Source organism: Limulus polyphemus, unplaced genomic scaffold (genome assembly GCF_000517525.1).
Source record: "Limulus polyphemus unplaced genomic scaffold, Limulus_polyphemus-2.1.2 Scaffold68, whole genome shotgun sequence".
In the NCBI taxonomy this organism is placed as follows: domain Eukaryota; kingdom Metazoa; phylum Arthropoda; class Merostomata; order Xiphosura; family Limulidae; genus Limulus; species Limulus polyphemus.
Window position 1 is genome coordinate 919958 of NW_013665678.1, and position 22076 is coordinate 942033.

The 22076-nt window shown below is 32.0% G+C and overlaps 1 protein-coding gene across 1 annotated transcript in view; it reads left to right on the forward strand.

The window, feature by feature from the left end:
* The window catches only part of LOC106465477 (serine-rich adhesin for platelets-like), a 180767-nt gene that overhangs the window by 148930 nt on the left and 9761 nt on the right, over positions 1 to 22076 (forward strand). The window contains exons 6-10 of the mRNA XM_022393806.1: positions 2218 to 2313; positions 8236 to 8346; positions 9610 to 9803; positions 10046 to 10191; positions 10801 to 10843. Coding sequence (XP_022249514.1) covers positions 2218 to 2313; positions 8236 to 8346; positions 9610 to 9803; positions 10046 to 10191; positions 10801 to 10843 — 590 coding nt within the window. The remainder of the gene's footprint in view (positions 1 to 2217; positions 2314 to 8235; positions 8347 to 9609; positions 9804 to 10045; positions 10192 to 10800; positions 10844 to 22076) is intronic.

Here is a 22076-nt window from a genome sequence, read left to right on the forward strand (position 1 = left end):
CATTGTGTAGCTTTGTGCTTAATTTCAAACAAACAAACCGTTATGCAGTCAGGAGAATCTAGAGATCTAGAGATACTTATCGTAAATTAAGCTGTTCCCGCTTTGAGTTGTTTCTTTTACAATAAAATCTATTCTCCAGTGTGGAAAACGCGAATCGTTCGTGGAACAGTGGAGTGTTTTAAGAATGTGAAAAACCAGCTTAGTTTGTTACATCAGCGAATTTCACGAATTTACAAAGTTTAGAGAGGTTGTTGAATAGGCTAGGTAAATAAGCAAATTAAATGTTAAAAAATGCACAATTCGATTCAAAAGAGTCATCGAATTGTCATGTACAATCCTCATGTGAATTATCATGGCAACCAACAGGTATAGGTTTTTCTCTTATATATCTTAGACTTAAAAATATTCATATACGTTAGAAAAGAAAATTTTTAAGCGTTCTTTAATATGATAGATACTTGCTTAATGGTGTTATCAAACAATTAGCAATTCTTTTCCTTTTTACATTATAAACTTAAAGATAAATGTTGGCAAAAAAGTAATTGTTCTACAAATTTTAACATTATAAGCATTGCAATAATTAGTAAATAAATATCGGTTCCAGTGATATAGTAATAAAATGCTAGTAAATAGGTAATTCCTCATGATAGAGATAGTGTAATCAATATTGAAAAAACTGTTTCTTTCTTTAAGGTTATAGATATAATAATAAGTATTATCAAACAAATAACTCTTTCGTTTAACTACGGTTTATACATAGAAAGCTGGAGAATCATTGGCAACTAATAGCCATAATGTTTATGAAGACAAAAGATGGATATGAAAAGCTATTTTTAGACACCTCTTTGATTTGAAATCTATAACGTACAAATTAAGTTGAATGTAAATAATAAAACACCTGCAGTCTAACATAATGCTTATCAAAGATGTTAACCCTTTCTTTCGTTTTAGCGTCATAGACATACTATTAAAAAATTGTCCAAATATATAGTTTCTTTCCTTTTAAGTTTATAGACATAATCTATATATATAAAGACGAAATGTGTGTTTGTTTTCACCATAACTCCTCCGAGCCTATTGGGTCAATCTTAACCAAAATTTGTATGTAAACACTTTGAACATGGGGAATGTCCTAGTGGGTAAAAATTGAACTTAACCCTGTTGATTAATTACTCCCAGCCAATCTCAAACAATTTTAGCAGGTTGACGCTTTAGACAATGTTGAATATTCTAAAGGGATTCAAGATCAAATTATGAAAGTTGCTGGATTGTTTCTCAAACAATCCATGCTTTTCTCACGGTCAATGAGATGTAGGGTGTTCAAGGGTGGGATCACCTCAAAATCTTCATTTGTTGGTAGACGGAAAGCAATCTGCAAATGTTGTTTATGAAGAAGCTTTTTTTATACTTTCAAAATTTTGAGATAAAGTTTATGTTCAAGTTATTACCTTGAAGGCCCGGCATGGCCAGGTGGATAAGGCGCTCGACTCGCAATCTGAGAGTCGCGAGTTCGAATCCCCGTCCCACCAAACATGCTCGCCCTTTCAGCCGTTGGTGATGACTAGCTGCCTTCTCACTGCTAAATTAGGGACGGCTAGCGCAGATAGCCCTCGTGTAGCTTTGCGCGAAATTCAAAAAAAATCAAAATATTACCTTGAAATATATGATTGCTGTTAAACTTACATTGTTTTAATTAAGTTTAAATATTCCCCATTAGCTGACAGGTATTTCAGCTTGTACTAAATATAGACAAACAAATAATTCTTTCTTTCGTAATTTTTAATAAATATTTTCAACCAACTATTTGTTTTGTTTTTCTCTAATCATCAATAAATGCGATGAATAAGAATTCAGTTCTTTCCTTTTAACATCAAACACAATAATAAATGCTGATAGTCAAGTAACTGTTCCTCTGTTTCCTTATTAATGCTACTGAATGGTAATACATGGTGTCAAACAAATAATTGTTACTTTCTGTTTATCATTATAGACATCGTAATAAATGTTGGCAGTCAAAGAAGTGTATGCTAGAAAACGAGTAAAAGTTTCTTTATCTTTTGCATTATATAAACATATTGTCGTAGATTCTTCTTCTAACCATATAGATGTGATATAAATGTTAGCAAACAAGCTCTTTTTGTGGTGTAAAAGTATTGTTTATGGGGGTATCTAAACAACCTTTTTAAGTCTATACTAACAATTCATATTTATCTACAGAAGTTGACAAACAAGTAACTATCCAAAGAGACAATGGAGAGTTTGGGTTTCGTATCCATGGAAGTCGCCCTGTTGTTGTTTCTGCAATTGAACAAGGTGAGTTATCACCATATCTTGAGATTCTTTGATATAGATGAGGAGAAGCATTGTAACCTCTTAATGGAATAAGTAATTAGATAATGTGATTTGTTACGTAATCAGCGTTTTGTTTGTGATTGTTTAATGAAATCAGCGATTGAGTAATGTGATATTTTAATATAATCAACGAATGGATAACACTAACTCTTAATATAATTATTGACTCTTAATATATTTAGTAGTCGGATAATATTAGACCATAATCTATTCAGTGATTGGATACTGTAGGCATTTGATGTGGTCCGTCACTGGATAACGCAGCTCGTGCAGTAACCAGTAATTTGATAATGTTAGAAGTATTAAGAGATTAGATAATGTTAACTCTATATGTTATCAGTGATTGATTACTGTTAATGTTGATGTTATCAGTGATTGATTACTGTTAATGTTGATGTTATCAGTGATTGATTACTGTTAATGTTGATGTTATCAGTGATTGATTATTGAGAACTCTTGATGTGAATCAGTGATTGGATGATTATAATCTTTGAAGTAATCTCTGTTTGAATAACATCAACTCTTCAAGCAACTAGTGATGAACCAATACTAGCTTTTATTAATTTTGCATAAAAAGTCTTAACTACACAAAATACTTGGAAAGGGTAATAAATGCTTCTTATCAGAAGCTTCTGCGCAAGAAAAATATGAGTCAACGTTGTGCATAGATCATAAAGGTCTGGGAAAGAGCAGAATCTAACTTTTTGTGTGTTAATACTACTTTAAAATACACTCTTATCGATTATAAGGTATATATATATTATAAACTAATAAAATAAAACTATAAGAAAAAATAAAATAAGAAATAATATCATGGCCAGAAAATATTTTCTGCTACATTTGTTGACGAGCTTCAATGTAAACTATAATAAAACAAATTCTCACTAAAAACATACATTATTCTTCAGAACGGTTCGAATAAAGTGGAAATTTTTCTTTAAACCTGTGCTAACCACTTTGAATTTTTAAACGATGCTGTATACGTGTTCATTAAAGTTTTTAATCATACATTAAATATAAATACAGAAAGAAACTTAGTGTATACAAAAGAACAGAATGTAGTATGTGTCATGGCGCCGGACTTTCATAACTTAGGATACTAAAGCAGATAACAATGCAAACGTAGAATGCGGTAGTTTAAATCAATATGTTATTTAAAAACATTCCTTACAGTTAGCTCTCTGCAATAAATTACTTTTTACGCTACATTAACTCTGAAGTTCATATTGGTATTACAAACGTTATGGCTTTCTCAAGATAAGTAGATGAAAAGTAAATGGATTTCCTTTTGTCTGCTAATTAAACCAGGTGATAAATAGTCTACAGGGATATTATTTTTCTAATATTAATGTGAACAAGCTTCATTCCATCATTTATCATAATAAAAAAGCAATAAACAAATATAATGAGTCTATATACATTTGTTATGAATTCGTTCAGTTCAGGAGAACCACGAAAACCCATCAAGTCATGACCTGGGAATGAATACTTTTTTTAACAAGTAACATTTCTCTTCAAATTTTTCAGTGTTATATTCACATTTACTTATGTTATGCTTGTTATCAGTCAGTTTCCTTATTACATGTACGTTTGTGATTCATAAGTAGATTGCATGTCACCAAATATATTTCTCTAGTAGGCATAGCCGTCCATTTCACATTCATTTCAGCAATAAACAATGTTACTGTTTTACTCACGACTGCCACAGACTAAGTGTGTAAGTTTTTAACAAAATTTGCTAAATATGAAAATTCTCTATTGCTAAAACCCTACCAAAATTTATCAAAGAATTCCTTATTTCTCACTCACCATGCAATTCTGAATGTTTGTAATATGAAAAAATATAATGTTACCTATAACATTGGATAAATGCTTGTATTGAAAATTTACCCACCACTTATGGGAATAATGGCCGGTTGGTGGCTTACAAATATGGTGAAGCTATTTAGATTTGTTATGAGCCCGTTCAGTTCAGGAGAATCACGAAAACCCAGCAAGTCATACTTTTGAGATAAATGCTTTTTTTAACAGATCACACTTCTGTTGGAATTTTTATATTCACATTTACGTCTATGATGCTTCATCCCAACACCTTAGTGGCACAGCGGTATGTCTGCGGACTTGTAACGCTATAATCCGGATTCGATACCCGTGGTGGGCAGAACACAGATAGCCCATTGTGTAGCTTTGTGCTTAATTACAAACGAAAGCTTCATAGCAATCAGTTTCCATATTTCACGTACTTTTTTATTCCTCTAAATAATAGGTTGTAATAAAATCATTCTTAAAGGTTTTGATTGCAAATATGTTTTATTTTACTTTTAGGGCGACATACATTATTACTATGTTAAGAAAAATTAGTTTCAAATAGTTAGATTTTACCTAATTATTGTCTTGTGTGCAGTAACCAAATGAAATACAAAAAATAAGTTATTTTTCTTTCCTTTAAAATCTAAAAGAAGTACCTAACAAAAAGTTTAAGTGGAAAACAAACTAAATGTATAAAAGTGTAAAAAATATTTGAAACACTGTAAAAAACAAATTTTACTTTAACCAAAAACTCATACTAAGATATAAGAATATTTTTAAATAGTATACAAACAAATAATGGTAAGATAAAATAAAAACTAAGACGCAATAGAGACAGTTTAAAGTACGTTTGTAAGAAAGTACTAAACGAGTACTGATAAACAAAATTACATCAGATAAACTATCAAACCTTCAAAAAGTATTATAGATCTTAAGACCAAGTTATAAGATGATTCATTCTTTGATAATAAAACATTCTACATGTTTCACGAAAAATCGAAATAAAATAAATATGAAATATGATAATTATAGATAAAACTGAAATCAGTAAAATCTTGTTGATTTTCGTTATTCATATAAAATTATCATCTGGGGTAATATCAAATATCGATTTGAATCCTACGAATATTTATAATTGATTTGAGAATGAACGTTTCTGTAACATTCCCGTAAACGTATTTGAATAATTACATGGACAATCATAAAAATGATATCAAAATAACCTGCAAATTTTGAAATTTTGGAGAAATATTACTCTAATAAAATATTTAGTAAACTGTTTTAGTTGAAAATGACACTTTTTTATTGAAATTCTGATAAACAGCATGTTTCATAGTGATAAAGTAAAGAACACATAAAAAAAATTTCCCAGAAAATTCTATGTATGAAATTGATCTCCATATGGTATACAAAGAAATCGTCACTAGTTTCTGATTATTAACTATTAAATATACGTCTTTGCTGAATGAGGGTACCTGAAAACACATATTTATAGGAATGAGAAGCAGTACCTACTTCGTACTAAAATATGTTCTCTTACTTGTCGTGAGAAAACAGTTAACTTCTAATGAGAATCTTTATTATTTAATATAAAAAACTAAAATAAATCTTGCAAATAATGTTTTTATACCTTTTTAGCCTCTGAAGCATTATGAGTAGATTGTTTGGAATTTTGCGCAAAGCTACACGAGGGCTATCTGCGCTTGCCGTCCCTAATTTTGCAGTGTAAGACTAGAGGGAAGGCAGCTAGTCATCACCACCTACCGCCAACTCTTAGGTTACTCTTTTACCAACGAAAAGTGGGAATGACCGTTACATTATAACATCCACACGGCTGAATGGGAGAGCATGTTTGGTGGGACAGGGATTCAAACCCGGTACCCGCAGATTGCGAACGCCTTAACCACTTGGCCATTATGTGTAGTACTCTTCAGATATGTACAATGAGATAACTGCAAAACAAAATGCTTCATTATATTTGATGCTTAAGCATTGGTTAATTATCAAAAACAACAACATTCTTCTATATATTTGTATGTGTATCTTAATTTCAAAAACTAGGTCAAAAACAAATAGTGAAGATTGTATAAAGTTGGTGAAATGTATCCTAGCAACAGAAGTATATGCAATGAGGGTACACCGTCAATTTTAACCTATATCTTATGTGAAATGAAGCTATAACTTTTGATACGGAGCTCAAACTAACAACATTCTTCGCCTAAAATTGCTAAACAGTTTATAGCCAGTTATGGCATCTAATGAAATATAAAAGCGATGATATACTACTGAAGGTAATAAATAAAATTAATTCTTTAATGGCCACCTACCTCTTCATCCAGTAATATACTCACCATCGCTCACCTCTTATACATAAACTATCAGTATTTCGCCACTTAGACGGCTTTATTAAATTTATTATTTGAAGACATAGAGAGTAAATGTAACGTAACAATAAAATAAATGTTAATATCTTATCTACATATGAACTGGTATTTTGTTATCTTTATGTGATAACGATCCTTATGGGGTAACATTTTATTTAAATTAGTAATAATAAAAACCCTAGAATAGCATAATTCAAATTGTATTGAACTATTATGCAAGCAAAAAGAGCGGGTTTTAGCAGGTTTATAATTCTAATAATGGTTAAGTAATTTGAACTTCAAAGATATTAAGTAACATACTCTAACTAGAACTTGTACCGTCAAGCTATAACAGTTTTCTTCAGTCTGTAAAGTTCGATTATCAGTAATATTATCTCTTAGGTGAGAGATTATGCGCGTTTTGTTTTTATTTATGTGTTTTCCCTTTTTTACTTTTCTTTACAAAATACTATTTGAGGTTCTTGAGTTTTTCACACAGACTTGGCAGTCTCGAAGAACCATTGTAGGATCATAGTTAATAATAATTAATAGCATGAAAAGAAACTTCAAAGACACAATACACTAAAATTTGCGTAAAACTTAACTGTTTTGAACAATCCATGTTTACAACGATTAAAAGGTAAAACTATTACTATTACAGTATTCGGAGAGAATAGCAAACGAAGATGAAAAATTCAAAGAGTTGAAGAATTCGATTATACGTAGAGTAATGGATAATAAAGTTGATCGGACAAACAGCTGTCTCCGCTTATTGGAACAAATTCTGCTTGTATGAAAACAAATTGAAAAAAACGCCAGAACTGCGAAGTTGTTTTTATCATGAAATCTCGTACTTCTGTATTTGTCATATATAAAATATTAATCTGAAGTGATGAATTCAGCTGATCCAGATAATAAATGATGTTCACATGCTCTAAATTAGGTAGATTACATTTGTTTTGTACTAAACAAAACATAAGACAATTCGGGTACATGATCGTGACTTATTAGTTATGAGGTTCCATTAAGCCATAAGCTGAAAAGACTGTTGAATTTGCAAACATATACAACGTTATTCAAAACTAAGAAAAATATTTTGACGATAGATGGATGTATATTTCTCTTCAGTCTTCCTCCAACAATACAATTATGTTGTCAGTTTAGTGTTGAAAATACAAGAAAGAAATATATGATGGAAGACTTTTTTTTCCAGGCGTGATATTAAGATATTAGAACACTGAATAGTTCTGGTGTACATACAAGTAAATATATATTTGTCTCTTCACTGATTGTGTAAGATTATGGTATGTATTATATCTAAGTGATTTTTCATATAAATTTATAAGAATTGGTATATTAACAATCACGTTGTACTTAATCACTAAGAATTTAAATAATGATTTAGGTGAAATCAGACTATTAAGTCTTTCATACTTCTTAGACCTAAGATGACAAAAATGGGACAATTTAAGTTAGGAATGACTAAAACCTAAAAATAAGAATTATATAACACCCGAATAAACTACCTTTTGACTCCTTTTACAACAAAAATAGCCAAATTTTTGTTTTCAAATTTGGTATGATCTAAGTTTGACTTAATCTAGATTATGAAAGACTTTACCTGGTTTAGATTATAAACAATCGAATGTTAACTTTTAGATATTTAATTTATTCTGGAATACAACTAAATTAAACCTCATGTTTGTCCTAGGGACACCTGCTGATAACTGTGGCTTGGAAGTGGGTGACATTATCATCAGCATCAACGGTATTAGAGTTTTGGAGGCTTCACATTCTGATGTTGTGAAAACAGCGCACACAGGTAACCCAGTTCAGCAAAGAGGTTTTTGTTGTTGTTTAATTGGAAATAATGAAACATAATTCAACACTGCTATAATGTTCTAGTATTTTTATAATTCTTAGAGGGAACAATTTTTTGCTAAAATACTAAGTTTACAATTTATAGTCTCGTCACACAATAGAAAAAAGTTAGTCGACATTGTTACGCATTACAATTTACCCCGGACGATTAGACTTCGAAAGCTATAACAGTGATTGTTATAGCGCTTATTAATCGGGAACTTCAGATATTTGATGATGAACATTTATAAATTTTGAACATTACAAACCATTTAACTTTAGCGGATTCACATCGGACATTAGTATTTTTACGAAAACACTATATAATTGCAGCGGTGGGTAAATAGGCGTGTGTCAGGCGAAGATCGAAGAACACATAGCTAGCTAGCATCTCTGTTAAGTGAATTATATATACATTTAATCAAAATTAATTCGCTCATCGTGAACCCTCGATAAGATATCAAGGAAGTTCCAGCCAGATAGAGGACTAAATATTATTTGTAAGTTTGTAAAACTTTTGTACATAGATCATTATTTGTAATAACCGTTATTGTAAATTATGTTATTGTTTATATATTAAAATATATTTGTATTAAAAAAGACTATGTGTATCAATCTTGTTGGCAAGTATCATAAATTGGATACATATCGACATTTATTTAACTTCTAAATATAAATTATCATTTAACTCAGTTTCAGGCTATTAGAAATTATAATACGTTACGTATTAATTTGGAGATAGCACACCAACTATAGCAAACCAATAATATATACTGTCTTTTGGAGCATCGCGTTGATCATATTTATAGGCGTGAGGAGAGTTTCTCGAAATTTCAGCTCAGGCCACATTATAAACGATACACCAGTGTTTATGCACACACAAATATGTTTTTTTATTCTTACACTCGAAAATTGTCTAAAATTTTATTGAATAGGCGGGAAATTTGCAATACAGATTTAACAGCATAAGTTATGTACATGTCTAAATATAAATTTAATTTAAACAAACAATGATGTTAAAATAGATATATGATAGTAAATCCGTCACAATATCTCGTAACCTCTCAACATTGTAACATTCTCATCATTGCATTCAGTAACTTTAAACTAATGTCTATTTTATTTACATTTCCTTTATGCTATATTTAGTTAATATTTAATTTGAATTATTTTTATTTTCATTAGTAAGGCAAATATATATCAACCACTAGTTTTTGATTTATAGGTTGTGAGACCTTATCCTTAGAATTGGCTCGTACATGCCACCTGTTAGCACCTATTGAGCAACAACCTTCCCAGCACCCTCTACTCTCAGGATTTCTCCAAAGACTGAGCATCGGTGGTGACACCAGGCGGTGGTGTAGACGGTGGTTTGTCCTTAAAACTGATAACTGTTTGTATTGGTACAAGACCCTTAAGGTATGGAAAGAGTTGTTAAATTACAAAACAAAACTTACCTTTCCCACAGTTTTTAGGGTTAGTTACTTTCTTTTTGCAAAACAAGAACTATCAAAAGGAGGAAAGGTATATTTTGTACCAAAACCTAAAATTAAATATCTTTTTCGGATCGTAGGAATGGGATACTATTTGCACAACTGAAATTAATAACTTTTTCTTAAAGTAAAAAAAAAAGAATATGAAATAAAGTAGTTGTGTTTCAGGCGTCAGACTTGGCAGGGGCTCTTGTGCTCCATAACCACGTCATCACCAGGGTTCCAGGTTCAGGCTCTCCTAACGCCTTCCGAGTATCAAGACATGGTCTACCGCATCTGTACTTTGCTGCTGACGACGAAGAGACTGCGACCAGGTAAACATGTAGAGAAAATTATATGCTACCAATGGATGCTTAAAGCCCTATTTCTTTAAAATGTTTAGTGAAAACTAATGACATGTCAGTATTTTGCTTTTCGAACCTAGTCATACTCCCTTTTCATTATATAAAGTATACAGTGTTATAGATAGCTAAAAGAATTTTAATATTCAATAGTGAACTTTCTGAAGCGTCAGACGTTGCTCTGTGCAACTACTTAATATATAAAGCTACTTATGAAATAAATATATCCTAAAAATATTTATAATTTGACTTCTTTTTTTCGAAAAGGATCTTTTATTTCGTCCTGTGATATAAATATGATCAATCTAGAGTTAGTATATACCTTCATTTAATCATCCTATCCAATACCTGATGAGAAGATAATATTAAGTTGAAAATGAGCTACAAAGGATATTTTTAAAAGTTATATAGTTCAATAATTTTCTTTAAGAATTATCTAGGTTACTAAAGAATCACATTGCAAGACATGAAAAACCAAAAACAGAAAGCTGAATACCTTCAAGATTATGGAGATTAACATTCTTCTTCAAGACGGTCTAATTTATGCGTTATAATGTTTATTATTATTATATTTTCATATAGGTGGATTAGTGCCTTGAGCGATGTTGCCAACAATGCCTGCCACGTAAGTAAACATACAGTTTTTTTAGTTGTTCGAAATTTTAATGTAACTAAGGATTTTTTTTAATTCAGTGGCTGGTGAAACGTCTGTACAAGAAGTACAAAAGATAATATAATGGATGGTGGATAATAAGATTGACCTTGGTGGTCGAAATGCATAATATATTGTGTACAGAACCTAAGCGACCATTAAATTTGAGCAGTCATCGCTAAAGGAGAAATAATGTAGGAAATATTTAGTTGTATATTATACAATATACCATACATCTTTTTGAATAACTGCGAGACGGTAAAAGCATTACATTGATGTCAAGTACATTCTGACAAAACATCAGTATTATTGAAAGGGTAGTTCAGGTTGATAAATGATCTTGAGCTTTCGTGACACTCGGGTCTAATCAATAAATTTAGAAGAGTGTCAAAGGATTTTCTTCGAGATAGTTAATAAAATGTTTTCCCAAAAAATCCGTATTATCAGTTGGAGTAGCCAGATGTGCAAATAAGTAGATGCATCTGCATATACGAATATTGCATGTATGTCTTTAACTAGTGCATTTTACTTCCATAAATGTAGTATATTAAACCCGGTCATCCTTGCCAATATTATCACCAGGTGAATCCGTTGCTTGACCTTAACATGTAACAAGAAACGTTTCGAAAAGTAACGTTTTTTTTTTTTATTATGGTGTAGCTTTTGTATCAGCACACTACAACTCTAAAGGTGTAATTTCACACTTTTTTTTCTTAGGGAGTAATATTTATAGTTCGTTGAAGAGTCTATGTAAGTAAGCTCACCAAAAACACATTTCGCTAGACTCTACTTAGATGATGGAATGCAATGTTTAAAAATAACATTTTATTTATTGGAATGGTCTGAGAAAAAAAAAGCTATCAATTCAAGATTGAAAACTCAATTTCTGCTTTGAAAATTGATAATATTTATCATAGTAATCACTTTTAAAACATTTTGGCCAATTCAGCGATAATTAACTTGTCATCATGCTCAGATTTAATAGAACGCAAACAATATAAGCTTCAATATTAAATTAAATGTTTTATAAAGAGCTGGGTCTTTTTTAGGTCTTTTTTCACTATTCAACTGTTGACATGTGGCCATCATCACTATGTAGATGTGTCTGAAACATGAAGTAGGACATGAACAGTAAACATGATCTACCAACTTGAAATATTGAGTGATTATCAAAATAGATTGGCAAGACACTTGGTTCAGTATCATTCCACTCTTCAATCAAACGTCAGATTTATGGATCATGGCCATAGACTGCACTTTCTTCTCATTAGGTCCACCAATATGGCATAACTAATTAGTTAATGATGTATGGCTGCCTCCAATATCTCAGGCATAGGGTAATGAGGCAAAACAGATAAGCCAACCATTGTCCAAAGATTTAGAAAAGGAGAATCTGGACTGGTTTCTCCAGAAGTTCCAGCAAGTGGTTGCATGGACTGCTTGGTCTATGAGTCAGATGATGCAGCAACTCTTGCTGAGTCTGATGATCCAGTGCTTGCTGTTAATGAGAACTTTGACTCTGACCATATTTGTAGATTAGATAACCTTTTTTGCAAGCTTTAGAGGAAATTTTAAAGGATAGAAAACCAAGCTTATCATCAAGTGAAACTAAAAGCTTGATGCCACGGATCTTTGATAATTTGCACTGGCTGTAAAGGAAGACATATCCTGGCATGGCTTCAGCAAATCATAAGGATATCGTTGTAGGTACGTTTAACGAGTTTCTGCCAGTTGTGAGAGACATGATATATCCGTCTGAACCATATCCCAGTCTAAAATCATATCTGCAACTATAATGTTGCCACCTCAAACAAGTTAAATAGAAGGTTTCTTGCAATAATGGCTGTGATAGGCTCACTTTTGGATGGCTTCCTAAAGCTTCATCACCTTATAAGGCTCACAACAAACCAAAAGCTTCTCTACTGCAAGTACCATCATACATTGAATTTCAGTTTTATTTGATCCAACCAAATACACAGGGAAATGTAAATATTTCTGATCCTGCTGTACTAATAATTCTGTTACGGCACTGGAAATGAAATTCTACCCTGTTCTACATATTAATAAGACATGTATTGAAAGGTCTTCTATGACCCAACTGTTCAGACAGGCTACGGAGCTGCTACTCAAACCAGATTTAACTAGCAAATCTTAGAGTGTAAATGGTACAGTGTCCATTTTGGATCCAAAGGTGGGATGTACCACTTAGCATATGTATCAAGAAACAATTTCATATATGCTTAGGTGAATACATGAAGGTACGTTTGAGTTATTCATAGATAATGAAGCTGCCAAGACTTTGCTCAAAGTTTATTAGTATCAAGAATAACAAGGTAAGTAACTATCAACTTGCTAATGGGGATCAGTTGAAAGTGAGCATATAAGTTCAACTCTATTTCTTATTGCACTATTTTCACATCTAAAAATAGTCATGTCAGATTTCTTGTTTTCTAACAAAGGCGTTTCAGATGTTTTCTTAGCGTATGATGTCTACGAACATAACCAGTGGAACAGGTGAACTGCATGCTGCTTTAAAAATATTTGAAATGCTGACAAACCATATGTCTAGGAACAATGGTTACCACCTGCTGATGCAATAACAGGATCTGTGCATAAAACACTAAGCCATAATCACTCATACATTAATTTCTACAAATTTATCATTTATTCCAGTATTAGTGAGTGATTATGGTTTGTTTGTTTTGAATTTCGCGCAAAGCTACACGAGGGCTATCTGCACTAGCTGTCCCTAATTTAGCAGTGTAAGACTAGAGGGAAGGCAGCTAGTCATCACCACCCACCGCCAACTCTTGGGCTACTCTTTTACCAACGAATATTTGGATTGACCGTCACGGCTGAAAGGGCGAGCATGTTTGGTGGGACGGGTATGTGAACCCGCGACCCGCAGATTGCGAGTCGCGCGTCCTAACCACCTGGTCATGCCGGGCCTAACCACCTGGCCATGCCGGGCCCAAGTGATTATGGATAGACGCATTTAATGTTACTATCTGAAATGGTAATCAGCACGGTTTGTGGAGGAGAATTTGGTAGAACTATCTGTATTGTGTTTGTTGCTTCAATTGCACAGTGATTGTGCACAAACAAATGGTTTTAAAGCATCTACAGCTACTGTTTGGAAATTGTGCTTATAATCTTGATACATATTAGCAAGAATTCAAAAAGATTTAGAGAGAGTACGCTAATGCATTTGTTGGATCAGATATGGCCATCTGGTCAAATTAAACATAAATCTTCATAATATAGATACCGGTAATGAAGCCCCATAAAGAAATCCTGTGCCAAGTCACCAATATGTTGGATGCTATAGGATGGAGTAATTGTCACCAGTACTGATTGTGAATAAAAATAATTGTACACCAACTTTTGGTGTTAACTTTAGGTAAGTGAAAACGGTGGTGTGTATTGACAATTTCCGCTCCCTTAAGCAGATAAATACCCGGATTCTTTATAGGAAGATCACTTGTAGAAAACTTTAGTCTTGGCACCTGCTTACTGACAAGCTGCATTATGCCATTCAGCCTCTGTCATGAATCAACTACAGGGCTGAGTAAATTATATTAAAACAATTTTCAATATACAAATCAGCAAATTACGTCATAACCAAAGCTATATATATATATAAAGTTGCAAATGAAAATAATGTATTAGAACTACTTTTAATTTTATTTGGCATTATGTAAATAATATGATAGCGTCACAAATTGATATGGGAAGGGTATATAACAGCCCTTTCTGATGCAAAATATCCATACAATTATATCATAAAGATGTATTCAAATCAGGAATTTAGAATTTCCAAGATCCCTTGTACTTATTGCCATTTGAAAACAAAGGAATGTGGATCACCTTGGCGCATCAGAAAGAGACCTGCAATAAGTTGTGCCCCAGCCATAGTAAACAAAGAGTGGCAGCTTGTAATAGGTGAAAATCCATGAACACAAAAGTTGTCCATCTGTCCCAAGCAACAGTATGCAATATAATCAAGAAGGATTTCCAATTGGAAAAGTGAAAGAATTTGTTTCCATGACCTATGCATTCAATCATCACACACCTCAAGCAGCTAGAGAATAAAATGGATGTTCATGCTACTCAATAAGAGGACATAACAGGGCATTGAAAAACCGTCATCTTCGCACATTAGATGGATTTCAGAATGTGCTGCTTAAGGGGTAAGTTAAGAAGGTCATTCTTTGAATGCCCTTATTTAGAACATGATGCTTCTGTGAAAGCCACTATTGCGGCCGTGATATCTAACCTACCTAGCAGAAAAGTATAGTGATAGCGGATGAATGCCATAGTTAACAGCTCAGGATCTTCAAGATAAACAACTGAATGATCCAAATCTAGTTCAGGTCCTATATACTATTTTAGGTGTTGTTGTTTACTATTGTACAGTCCATACTTTTCTGTAACTGGTGTTCCTTATGGCTCTAAGACAGGAAATATTTTGAACATTATTTGATTCATGAATTAAAGGACACAGAAATTGTTATAATGTTTACATTCATGGAAGGACGTGGAGAAATGATGCAAGCAATATATACATACTATAAGAAGCTAAGGGAAAGTCCTAGAAGAGAGATGTGGGCTTATCATTGCAATGGAAAGCCTTAGATATTGGTGTATTACTCTTTGAAACAGAAAATTGTAATCAATATGTGCTTGTCATGATAAATTACTTTTCCAGATGCACTGAAGTTTATCTACCAATAAACATTAGTTCAGACTGTGGCTAATAGGTCATCTATGTAATGGCCATCTCACTTAAAATCATTAGAGGAAATTGATTAAATAAAAGAAGTATATTCCAAAAACTTCTTTTTGCTAACTTATTCTGAGTACTATATCTGGTGAAGATGCAGATTTAATCATATTTCAGGGTATTTCAGATGATGTGTAAGTTTTTTACCTCTGTATATCAGTTTAACTATTTTTGATGCATTTTGTATGTTGTTATATGATATTATGTATTATAATTTCATAACTTTAAAGATTTTAGTGTACTTGATTTTTTCTATGGTAGTAATAGTTTCAGCTTTTGAGCTTTTGCTTTGTCTTGTCTATTCTAGAACTGAGTTTTCGTGGCAAGTTCACGTTAAATGGATTTGTAAACTAAGGTTTAAAGTTAATTTAGTTCGAGGGCAAGTTAGTATAAAGAAGTGAGCTTTACATCATGAACACTACTTCTTTATAGATTGTGGTTAATAGTATATGAATCTATTATTTTTTTTAATTGTTTGTATGCTGTATTGGAATAAAAAAGTCTGCTAGAGTACTTGCAAACATGTCCTTATTTTTGTAGCCTATGTGGTGGGTGCCACTCCAGATTGTCTTTACCATCATACGACAATGTTGAGTGTTGATGACTGACATTTTAATAGTGTGAAACTACATTTACGCGACGGTGTGTAACAGGTTAATTTCAGGAAACTTAACTGTGATTGCTAAATCATAGAATCCCTAAAACAATGTAGATTCTTAGCCTGGTTTTCTCGTTAATTCTTATATAGAATTCAAAGGTGGAATACTGTTTCAAGAAACATGATTATCATTGTTCTTTGTGTTACTAGCTAATCATTATATTTTCTTATTTGCCTCTTCTGTTTGATTTTCCGTTTATCTCAGGTTTAGTTCAGTTACATTTAATTTAAGTTTTTTCAGTTTTATTTTAACTTACCTAAATTGTATTATTCAGTTTATCTTCTTATTTTTTCATTCAGTACAAGTAGTATATACTGCATTTGTGTCGCATTTTCGTGCAAACAAACTATATAATGAATTCATGTTCAGTTGTTTTTCTATGAGTCGCATGCTTTTGAATTCTATTCCACCATCCAAATATTCGATTTTCAACTTATTATTGAAACGTAATTACCAGCAAGTTTAGTTCTAGAACCATAACACCACAGTTCTTATGCTCCAAACATTCTTTTTACCAAACAGTTAAACTCCTCGTGTCTTATAATGATAAAACTCGAGTGTTATAATCCCAGTATGTAGAACACAGATAGCCCATTGTGTAGCCAGACAGTCAAATTACAAACTTATTAATTTCCCTATACTAGTTCTGACTGTTGTTGTTCTAATTTTGTTGTACCACGCCACTTCATCATTAAGAACACAAGTGCACTATATTCAATGATATATTATCTTGGAGTTAAGTTGTTGTTGTTTTTATGAAAGCCCTGGTATTATTCTTTGTATAGACAAGTTTGTTTGTTTTTAATTCCAAAGTAAGAAAGCACGTATTAAAATGTTCAAAAATGTCGTTAATTATAAGTTAGCAATTCAAAAACAATCTATTTTTTCTGCATTATTCGTTTTTCTTTACTAATTACCGAAAAAAATCGAAAAGTTGACTTTTCTTACGTTTGCTAATCATGAAAAGAGAAAACTAGGAATGTTATTATTCTTTGTAATCGGATATTGAACATAGTTCACATTTTAAGTCTAAGCTGTTTTCTAGAAAGAAATTCAATTTATATCTTGTTTGGATTTTCCCATGTAAGTAATATATAATTGGAAGTTTTTGTTTTTTAAAGATAAAACATATATATATATATATGAAAAATAATTTTCTGGTCACTAACAAAGAGAATTTCGTGATATTACAAACTCTACGTTTTCAATAAATTTTACTCTAATGTTACGTAGTCAGTTTCTGTTAAGTATCACTCTTCATACAAACATTGAAACAAAACCGTACAAATTAGTAAAAACATAGATACTATAAAAGGCACGGATTTTCAAATTTACACAACAGGTTTCAATTGAACTAAATGATGTATTACTTTATTCATGCAAAACATCATTACGATGGGATATTAAAGAACAATACCCTACACTTTTTATCCTTTTTTACAAATACACAGTTTGAAACATGGAAACAAAAATAATTATTATCTTTCATTCTGTGTAAGACATTAAGTGTTTAGTTAAAAAGATAAAAGTGAAATAAAGTCATATTCGCATCTGCCCCTGTATTGTAATCTTTCCATACTTACTGTGATTTTCTTTCACATATACACTTACCCTTAATCTTGTTCGTTAACAAAGAGTACGGGTTTCCAGTTGATCCAAGCACTTGGATTTATAAGTCTCATTTACACAAGACTTAATAAGATACTCATTAGTTACTAGAAATGTTTGTGGCATTTCATTTTAAATATATCTATTCTTAACTCCATCTTCTTCGTTGGAAAGTTGTTTAAACAGCAACACATCTTTAACCTAAAACATTAGCCATAAGTTGTAGCAATTACAGTTTATCATTAGCGATATGAATCCAATATGCTGTTTCTTTACTGAACCTATAAAAAGTCCCCAATAGATAAACGTTAAGTTTACGGATGTACAAAGATATGCTCCGTGGTTAAATTCCTCGCGGTAGTCACAATCAACAGCCCAATGTGGCTTTGCGCTCAAACAAACAACCTAACTAACCGAAGAAAAGGGTAAATTGAATCTTTCGGTAATTTATGAAAATTCAAATATTAAAATATATTAACTGAACATTAAATGCCGAACTTTGTTTGCCCTAGTTGGAGTACGACTTGTTGCAAGCCTCTATGTAGATCGTCCTGGTGCCCCAAGGTGATCCACGTTCCTTTGTTTTTCAGTGCTGTTAAATACAAGGGATCTTTTAAATTCTAAATATGTTGTTTGTTTAAAAACAAAAGATATACCACTGAGGATGATGTCTGATATCTGATCTTTGAATTAAGTTTTGAAATTTTTAGAAAGTATATAATATTTGGTGCATTCTTGGCAACGTATAGTGATTTATTATGTTTTAATATTTTCTTTTTTTAAATGATTGCTTTGGAAATAATCATTTTTGACATTTATTTAATACCTTGACATTGCGATGATTAAACGATGGGTCTTCCAGTGACACAGCGGTATGTCTGCGGACTTACAACGTTAGAAACCGATGGTGGGCAGAGCACATATAGTCCATTATGTAGCTTTGTGCTTAACTTCAAACAAAATAAACAAATTAAATGACGGCGATTTGTGTTTTCATGTTTCATGCCAAATATAACGTGCTTAGTATGTTTCTTCTTGCTCAACAAATAATTAAAAAAAACGTTATTTTAATGAAGGAAGGTTTCAGTTGTACCAGTACAGTTAAGTATACAGAAACATCAAGTGAAAAGAAAGAGTAACAATAACAAATATGGAAATTCACCAGTAACATTGTTAAAGAAAATATTTCTTAATTTTGTCATTGATGAACGAAGATGATTTACCTTAAGTTAAGTGATTTGTAAAAAAAGAAGGGTTCATAGTTGTTTATGCTGAATTTATATAAAATAATTGAGGTCAAAAATTTAACGTAATGAAATCAACTTGATTTTGGAAAATATTTTTATTGACTGCTTTCGTATATGGAAACAAGGAGCTGAATAATCTACTAAATAGTTATAATCTGCTCACTGCAGCTTACACTCAAATATAAAGTGCCACAATTTTACTTGAAACCATATAAAACTGTATATTTTTACATATTCAAAAACGCAACACGTTACAGATGATAAAGTTACATTAAAGTTCTGACTTAGTAAAGGATAGCAAGAAACATAACATATAACAATTTTATGGCAACAATACTACATTGTGGAGGTCAGAAAAAGACAGTATTGTAACATAATCAAGACCAGGCACTGAACAGCAGGGGTATTTCAGTTAGGTCAGACAAGAGGCAGCAGAATTACATTACAATGATCCAAAAAGAGTGAACAGAATCACAGTACCGAAAACATTACCCAAAATTATTAATTTATTCGTGTTAGGATTGTTTTGTTAACATAGATTTGAGGTATTAGGCTCGTTTTAAGCTAATAGCTTGATAATTTACATCACAGGAAAATTTGTTATATAATAATCACGCGTCTAAACTGAAAATTAATTGTTTTTTTGTTTTAGACTCTACTGCTGATAAAAAAGAAACGAATAGATTAAAACACATTTAAAAAAATCGAGAATTGAGAACTTATAATACAGTTTGGTTTGCTTGAGGGTTAATCATCGAGCAGAAAGATACTATTAGAATTGTAAAGTCTACATTTTGTTTTTAATGTTTAAGTCGGACATAAAAGTATAAAAATATTCTGAACTTGTTTAATGTATACCTAGAACTAATCTATAAAATATCTTCGGTTGTTTTTTGTTCAACGACTGAGCTTATCTCTTATTAAAGTTTTACATTTAACTTTTAATCAAGTATTAAAAAAGGGTATTTCACATCACTCATCAATCAGTGTCGTAACAGAACTTCCACTAAACGTCAAGTATATGGAAATGATGAAAGCTCCTTCACTATGAAAAGCAAATGTGTATTTTCAATCGATATGGCTTATCTTATACGCAATCGTGTTTTCAGTTCGCCTTGTTGACAGGCGAACATACTTCTCATCCCTTAATGTGCAGTCATGTTGAAATATAGGTATGTAGCAGAAACACTCAATTTTTTTTTACAGTTGATATGACAAATATATACCATCTAGTATTGCAGATATATCAGAATTGTTGTAATGATTTTTCCAGCAATTGTTGCAGATAACCCAGTTGTATGATAATGACATTTTTCAACTAAGGTTGTAGATACCTCGGAAATATAGTTACAATAACCGCTAGAGGCGTATAGCGGAACGTACCGTAACGATATTGAGGCACTTTTTGAAATCTTTTGACCATAAATAAAATTCTTTTCACATCAAACGATGTTAGAATTTGACCACAAACGTGAAAATTTATAAAATAATATCGCCGTCGCCTCGCTATGGGATATTGTGACAGCAAATTCACTGCTTGAGCGTAACATGGAATGAAACAATAGCTATTTTTGTCGATTTATTGTGTGTATGCAACATTGTACGCAGATGTGATTCATGTGTATGCAACTTTGTACGCAGATGTAATTCAATTTACATTCCCCTTTATTAAGCTCCATAAACACTGGATGTGAAAAGAGCAAATACACAAATAATGCTATTATTTCAAATGAACTAATATATGCCCTTGGTAAAACAAATGACAAATCAATATCTTTTTTTTCTTTGCTCTATTGCACCCGAAATGCATTCGGTTATTATTATTCACACCCTTGTAGAACACACCTACAGTATAGTATGATCAAATGATTCATTTTGCGATAGTAACAGTGGATAAAATATTGAAAAATGTCTTCCAAGAAGAACCCTAGTTTTTATTGTAACTAGATTTTAATTTTTTTTTTAGATTTAATTTCTATTTCGATAATTTATTGTGTTAATTTTCGTTTTCCTTACCAAAACAATTGGAATAGGTACGTTATTTTTAACTGTTGTTGAAAAGATATACAGTATACCCTCACCTGTTCGCGGTTCCCTATTCGCGGCCCCGCATATTCGCGGGTTAGGCTCTTAACCCTATCGCATCGTATGCCGGTATACCGGGCTAGCGTCATAACGTCATAAAAACGAATGCTCGGTAAAGTGCCTGAAAAGGAGGAGTAATTACCTAAAGTGCTGTAAAGCAGCAGCTAAGCTGTGCCATACTGTACATTAGTGTTATCATCATCATCGTATGGCACAGCAAATTTCATTATCATTTTATTATCATTCATTATTGGTGAGTGCACAAACAATATTAATTTTTTTTCAATTATTATTGCAATACAGTACGTATTTTTTATAAATGCATACACTGTATGTACAGTGCATATTTTTTGTGACCGTGTCGCAATTAAAAACATTATTAAATATTATTACTGAATTGTACTGTACTGTATTATTATTACCTGAACTGTGTGTACTGTATTTATCTGTCTAAGTTTGCCTTTAAATTTGTTCCACTTTCTGTCAATTCTAATACATATGTTGTACGCATAGAAAATGACTTTACGGTACAGTAATACAGTATGGGTAACTATGCTATGCAGTGTTACTGTCCTCCTGTACTTCAGTAATACAGTATGGATAACTATGCTATGCAGTGTTACTGTCCTCCTGTACTTCAGTAATACAGTATGGGTAACTATGCTATGCAGTGTTACTGTCCTCCTGTACTTCAGTAATACAGTATGGATAACTATGCTATGCAGTGTTACTGTCCTCCTGTACTTCAGTAATACAGTATGGGTAACTATGCTATGCAGTGTTACTGTCTTCCTGTACTTCTAGTAATACAGTATGGATAACTA